Raw genomic sequence first — 6978 nt, 5'->3', positions numbered from 1 at the left:
AAACAGCAGACTACATTTCCGGATTTCCGGACAACCAAATGGGAAGATAACTGTGAGCTGTGGCCGTATGGCCTAGACTGTTTTTCATCGAACGCCGAGTTTCATAAAAGGTATTTAGTATATATTAGATAAATTTTTACACAAAAAGTGTGTATCCTTCTTAGAAAATGATCAAATCATCATTTAGCTGCCATTTGACAACTACATTAGTGGCTTACAAGTTCTCGTACCTATTGTAAATTTTCACAGTACTTTTTGACGATAGTGAGCTACACCTCGTGGAACGGGCTGGCGATCGTCGAAAAAAAATAAGGAGGCGATTGTAGGTATTTAACGCGATAATATTGCTAAGATCGCTTCGTGGAACGGGGTCCAGGCAGGAGAGATTTACAAACCATAGCTGTAGCTGAAAGTAATTTTGATTAATAACGGTGTGAATAATTGACTGACCAAATAATGAACCCTACGAGGGTAACCGTCCCCTTGTGCGCGGTAATGATACTGAAACAGAGAGAGTCACAGAAGGAATTTAATTTTAAAACTAAATCAAAATCAAAATCAAAATCAATAACAAAAGAAAAGGTATTCCAGAGAGAAACTGAGAGAGTCGAAAGAGAAGAGAGACAGTTAAAAGTTTGCTTTGTTTAACGACATCACCAGAGCACAATGATTTATTAATCATCGGCTACTGGATGTCAAATATATAGTAATTTTGGTAGTCTTAGAGAGAAAACCCGATACATTTTTCCATTAGTAGCATAACAGGGCTCTTTGATATACCAGTCGTGGTGCACTGGCTGGAACGGGAAATAGCCCAATGGACCCACTGACGGGGACCGACCGCACATCGAGCGAGCGCTGTACCACTGGACTACGTCCCGCCCCCCTATATTTTGGCGTCCACTAATGACCATCTTGATTGTAGCTGATGGACCGACTGATAAAGCTGCACCATGGTGAACTGGAGACGATGGACATCTTTGAAGGGGGGATGCTGGAGACGACCCCTTCTGGTCCCGGAGATCTCTTCACCAACATCCTCATGGACCAGCTCATTAGGATCAGGGACGGCGACAGGTTCTGGTTCGAGAATACGGAAACTGGGTATGCATATTATTATTATTTTATTATTATTATTATTATTATTTTTTAAAAGCATACTGTCACATATTTAAGGACCTTATTTCTCAAAAAATTTATAATAAATAAAAATTACATTAATTGTTGGAAACCAAATCTAGCTATTGCATCACATTAACTGAACATGATAGAGTGAAATCCATGTCAACGCTCTCGGAAATTTTAGTTTTTGAATTATGGACCATTGCCATAATTCAATTATTTTTACAAAATATCATCAATAAATGGAGTATGGTAGTTATGAAGATGGTTGAATAAAGTACATTTAGAGACAAATCAAATGATTTTAGTTTAGGTAATACTTTGTTAGACCATTAAATAGGTCAGTGGTCTGTGACAATATGCCTTTAATTTTAATTTTGTTTTAGCTTTGTTATCCTAAGATCAATAGATCTGGGTACGCATGGTGCTGGATTCATCTGTTCATTCATTTGACCATCCGTCCGTCCGTCTGTCTGTCCGTCCATCCATCCATCCGTCCATCCGTCATCCCTTCATTCATTCGTCCACCCATCCATGTATACTCCCATGCATCCGTATATGCATCCATCTGTCCATCCATCCATGCATTCATGCATCCATGCATCCATCCATGCACCCATTTCCATCAATTCATTCATTCTTCCATCCATGCATCCATCCATCCATGCATGCATCCACCCACCCACCTATCCATCCATCCATCCATCCATCCATCCATCCATCCACCCATCCACCCAACCCAAGCCACCCACCCACCCAGCCACCCATCCATCCACATCTATCCATTCTCTTCCTTCCCTCCCTCCATTCATCCATTTGTTTTGCCGGAAAATACTATATTACTGGACTTCTTTTATTGCCCCCTTACGGAGACAACAATCACACTTCTACTCAAAAGAAGCATTTCAATTGACATACGCTTAGCCGTGTAACTGCCCTATCCCTGTCTAGTTACAGCCTAGTATGTTGTGCACCTCATCGGCATATTGTACATTTATTGGCATGCTGTACATCTTGGTTAGCCTTTACAATTAAGAAAACTGTCACGGCAAAAAAATATGCCGTGAAAAAATAGTCTCCACTGCATTTGCCATGGCAGTTTTGCGGCTAATGTGTAAGAGAGGAATTTAATTTGTCAGTATTACCAAATTAAAAAAAAACAAAAACACACACACAAAATTGAAAGTCCCACGACAAAATAAATGCCGCGGCAATTTCCACGGCATTGCCGATTGCCGAGGTAAATTACCAAAGTTGAACATCTCGTCCATTTCAGGATCTTCACAAGAGCCGAGATGGACCAGATACGACAGGTGACGCTGAGTCAGATTATCGTCAACACGACTGGCGTCGAGATGATGGAAATCCAAGATGACGTCTTCACTCTAAACTCAGGTGTGTATTTATGGATTTACGGGCTGGATTTAGCTCAGTCGTTTGAGTGCTCGCCTTAGGTCCTTGGGTCGCAGGATCGAACCACCTCGGTGGATCCATTCAACTGATTGGGGTTTTCTCGTTCCAACCAGTGCACCACAACTGGTCAAAGGACATGGTATGTGCTTTGGTGTGTGTGTCCAGCCAGTGCACCACGACTGGTATAACAAAGACCGTGGTATGTGTTATCCTGTCTGTGGGATGGTGCATATAAAAGATCCCTTGCTACTAATAGAAGAATGTAGCGGGTTTCCTCTCTAAGACTATATGTCAAAATTACCAAATGTTTGACATACAATAGCCGATGATTAATCAATCAATGTGCGCTAGTTGTGTCGTTCAACAAAACAAACTTTAACAAACGTTTTCTGTCTGTGGGAAAGTGCATATAAAAGATCCCTTGCTACTAATGGAAAAATGTAGCGGGTTTCCTCTCTAAGACTTAGAGTTACCCAATGTTTTACATCCAATAACCGATGATTGATAAATCGATGTGCTCTAGTGGTGTCGTGAAACAAAACAAACCTTTTCTCTAGGTGTAAGTTTTTTCTTCTTGCAAAGACTGTTCGAGAACAAAATAATTTTATTTTTATGTGAACTCCAAAATAATCAGCCTAAAGTTTTGTATGGCATCGCAAATTTAAGACACTATAAGTATTTTAAACATTGTACTCAGCGATCATTTTGTCGCCGAAATAAAAAAATAAAGACACATTCTAGCCCAGATCTAGCTGGGATCCAGGAAATATATTGCGTGGAAGCAAAATGGCAATGAACCAAGGCGTCAAAAGTGCATCCCAATACAAACAAACTTTAATATTTTATTGGGGGAGACACGTAGATGATACCCGAGCTAGAATAGAGAACACACATGTATGTTTTGTTTTTGTTCTTCTCTGTTTAAATAATCATACAAATGTGACTTTTACTCTTCTCTGGTAAACCTCTATATAATTTTATGTGTGTTTCGTTTCTGTTAAACATCTATATAGTTGTATGTGTGTCTCTTCTCTGGTAAACCTCTCTATATTTTTATGTGTTTCTTCTCTGTTAAACATCTATATAGTTGTATGTGTGTCTTCTCTGGCAAACCTCCATATGTTTAAATGTGTATTGCTTCTCTGTTAAACATCTATATAGTTGTATGTGTGTGTCTTCTCTCGTAAACCTCCATATGTTTAAATGTATGTTGCTTCTCTGTTAAACATCTATATAGTTGTATGTGTGTTTCTTCTCAGTTAAACCTCTGAATATTTAAATATATGTTTCTCCTCTGTTAAACATCTATATATTTTTATGTGTTAAACCTCTATATGTTAAAATGTGTGATTAATAATATATTTTTATGTGTTAAACCTCTATATGTTTAAATGTGTGTTTCTCCTCTATTAAACCTCTATATATTTGTATGTGTGTTTCTCCTCTGTTGTCTCAGGTGATCCGTGTCCACAGGAGATGCAGTTGAGAGAAAACATCCTGGCACCCTGCCCGGAACACATAGGTTATGATTTCTTTGCTGGCAGCGAGGTTCCCTATATCATCATCTGGACGTGTCTTGGACTCATACCAATTGGTATGTAGACATTTTTACTTAAAAGAGACTGTCCTTGATTTACTGACATTAAAAAGATACTAACGACTAAATGTGCATGATTTAACATCTAAAGCTACACATAATCTGAATGACGAAACCGTAATATATCATGATCTAGGCCGTATATCTGTACATTTCATCATGTTTGAAATATCAGTGTCTGTACATTCAATGTGATTCCGATCGTTCTAATATTTGTAGTAGCTCAAACATGATTTTATTTCCTAAAATGTATTTGACATATATGCCCTGTATTCAACCAAACATGATTTTATTTCCTAAAATGTATTTGACATATATATCTTGTATTCGACCAGAAACACAATGCATATAAAGACACTGATATTCTCAACAAAATTATATGTGGAAATCCTGTTGAAGAATTGTCTCGATTTAGTCAGTGGACGAAATATACAGTTAACGAATCATCTGCAACCCTGTATATTTTAGTAATTAGAAAGGCTAAATTAATCAGACTATATTATGTTACAATTGTAATTGTGTTGGTATAAAGTGCTGCTACTGGCATTAACTAGTGAGACTTTCCCTGTTAGCTCAGATGGTAGAAAACTTGACTCGTACCGACTGTCCGTGGTTCGAATCCCCTCAGTGGAGGTTGATGTTTCTGTTACACATTGGCAATAGTTTCAGGATAGTCCATTAGTATTTAACGCATCAGGAATCTTTATCAAGCATCAAGACTGTCTTCATTAAGCAATGCGTGTTCATCGTTCAGACTATATTGTGTTACAATGGCAATGTTTTCAGGATACTCTACTCATATTTAAGGCATCAAGACTCTCCTCATTAAGCAATGAGAGTTCAACATACTGACGATATTCAGACTATATTGTGTTACAATGGCAATATGTCTGACGCCATATAACCGTAAATACAATGTGTTGAGTGAGTCGTTAGATAAAATATTTCCATTTTTAGCTGCATGAAGCCGAGTTGTGCGTGTATGCACAAACTTCCAGATGCGTGTCTGTTACTGAGTCTCAATATAGGGTTCACCACATTGTCTAACGCAAGTAACATTGAGCGCTTTAAAGTTGAGTGATCAAAGTTGCATAATGATAGCGAAATAGTTTTTGCTTTGAAATTGTATAGATTTTCAAAATTACTAACGAACAAGAACAATAGTCTCTGTCATTTTTATATATATCTGCCCTACCTAGACAGCTGTCTCTAGAATAGTGCCCTTTACAGCCATAATTTACAAATGCCCCTTTGTTTTTTCCTTGAGTGATGTCCCTTGGAAGAGAAGTCTGTTAAAATGTCGTGCTGAGAAATCACACTAAAAAGAAGTCATGAATATCACCAAACGGTAATAATTGTTAGACTTAATTCCACTATACCCTCAGACCTCTAGCGGTCACAAAGAACGTTCTTTTAAGAACGATTTGACAAAATATTGATGGATTTTGAAATAAAACCATCGAAAATGGCTGACAAAAAAACCGAACCGGAAACCGGTCCTGTAAATACGATGAGATGTACATCACGCCCGCTCAAACCAAACCCAAAATATCAAAACATTGCACCAGTAGATATTAAAACGACAGAATACCAAATAGATGTCACAAAAGCATTAACAAAAAAACCTGTCAGCAGCATGCAGACCTGAAATATTCACAATAAAAGAAATCCAAGAAGGGCAACACACGCTGATAGTACTGGAACTGATTGCGGCGGCTTTTGAAACATGTTGCTTCATTACTACCAACTACTTGATGAAAAATCCACTGTGACAATAAAAATAGCTCGAACTGTAGATAACAAAGGAAACACCAACATCTACATTTTACGAATTACATATTGCGACAAATTAACAAAAACAACCACAGTGAATCTGTACATGACAACAAGCCAAACCCTAATCAAAGGGAATCTGGAACCTATCCCGAGAAACAATCCATCGTCTGGAAACACTTTTCAAAAATGATCACAACATACATTCTCAAGACACACAGATCAAAACATTGATACAAAAATCAATACAAACTAAAGCTCCAAGAGCCAACCTCCAAAGCCATGGATCACAACATGATGGTGAACGAACTGCCATAAACAATTCCTCATGCCAGGCCTCAAACAGACAAGAAATCCACGAGCAGGAAACAAAGCAAAAAGACTTACCCGACCAAATTCAAGTCCACCAAAATGCCTCAAGTCAAATATCTGAGAGAAAAGAAACTGGAAATAATGGACTAGAGTACCACGGTGATCAGCTACCATCAGGTCAAGAACATATTGATGAACAACTAACAACAACCACAGATAAACCTGTCTGCCCAAGTATCAATGAACAGGCTGTAGTAAAGGACATTTCTTTGAACCAGAAGAATAAAATACCCGAAGCTGACCAATGTGATTATCAAACTGGCCCTGATACCAGCACCCCAAAAAGCATTCAAATAACAAAGGAGTGCCACAGAAACATACATCATGTGGTATGCAACATTCCGATCCTGCTATTAACACACTAAATAATGTGGAAATGTCCATATGTGATATTCTTCTTCAGTTCAAGGCATGCCTGCCAAGCCAAAATATTGTGTTGAAACAAACCCAGCCCCTATCAGTACACCCTCAAATACTGAAAAAAATCAATGGTATTACAACAACCATCACAGGAATGAAGAAAACCATCAACCAGTTGACTGATAATTTCAACGAAAGGATGAAAGACATTTTTGACCGATTACCAAGCTACTCGGATATTCTAAGGAAACCTGCTCGTGTTGACACAGACCGACTTTCCACAACCTGCTACAAAAATTCACCATGAAACCCCAGTTAAAGTTGCAACCACCAACCGAGAA

General features: G+C 38.2%; 1 protein-coding gene across 1 annotated transcript; it reads left to right on the top strand.

Moving 5' to 3' along the window:
• The first annotated feature begins 928 nt into the window (after positions 1-928).
• Positions 929-4137, top strand: LOC121392140 (dual oxidase-like). Its single transcript, XM_041523497.1, has 3 exons — positions 929-1104; positions 2399-2517; positions 3992-4137. The coding sequence occupies exons 1-3, from the start codon at positions 929-931 to the stop codon at positions 4135-4137; spliced, it is 441 nt and encodes a 146-aa protein (XP_041379431.1).
• The last annotated feature ends 2841 nt before the right edge of the window (positions 4138-6978 follow it).

This window comes from Gigantopelta aegis, unplaced genomic scaffold (assembly GCF_016097555.1).
Source record: "Gigantopelta aegis isolate Gae_Host unplaced genomic scaffold, Gae_host_genome ctg3403_pilon_pilon, whole genome shotgun sequence".
Taxonomy (NCBI): Eukaryota; Metazoa; Mollusca; class Gastropoda; order Neomphalida; family Peltospiridae; genus Gigantopelta; species Gigantopelta aegis.
This window is presented reverse-complemented; position numbering and strand designations above follow the sequence as displayed.

Coding starts and splice junctions, on each gene's coding strand:
- LOC121392140 (XM_041523497.1), top strand. CDS start 929: ATGGACCGACTGATAAAGCTGCACCATGGTGAACTGGAGACGATGGAC. Junction 1,105..2,398: donor TTCGAGAATACGGAAACTGG/GTATGCATATTA, acceptor CGTCCATTTCAG/GATCTTCACAAGAGCCGAGA. Junction 2,518..3,991: donor CGTCTTCACTCTAAACTCAG/GTGTGTATTTAT, acceptor CTGTTGTCTCAG/GTGATCCGTGTCCACAGGAG.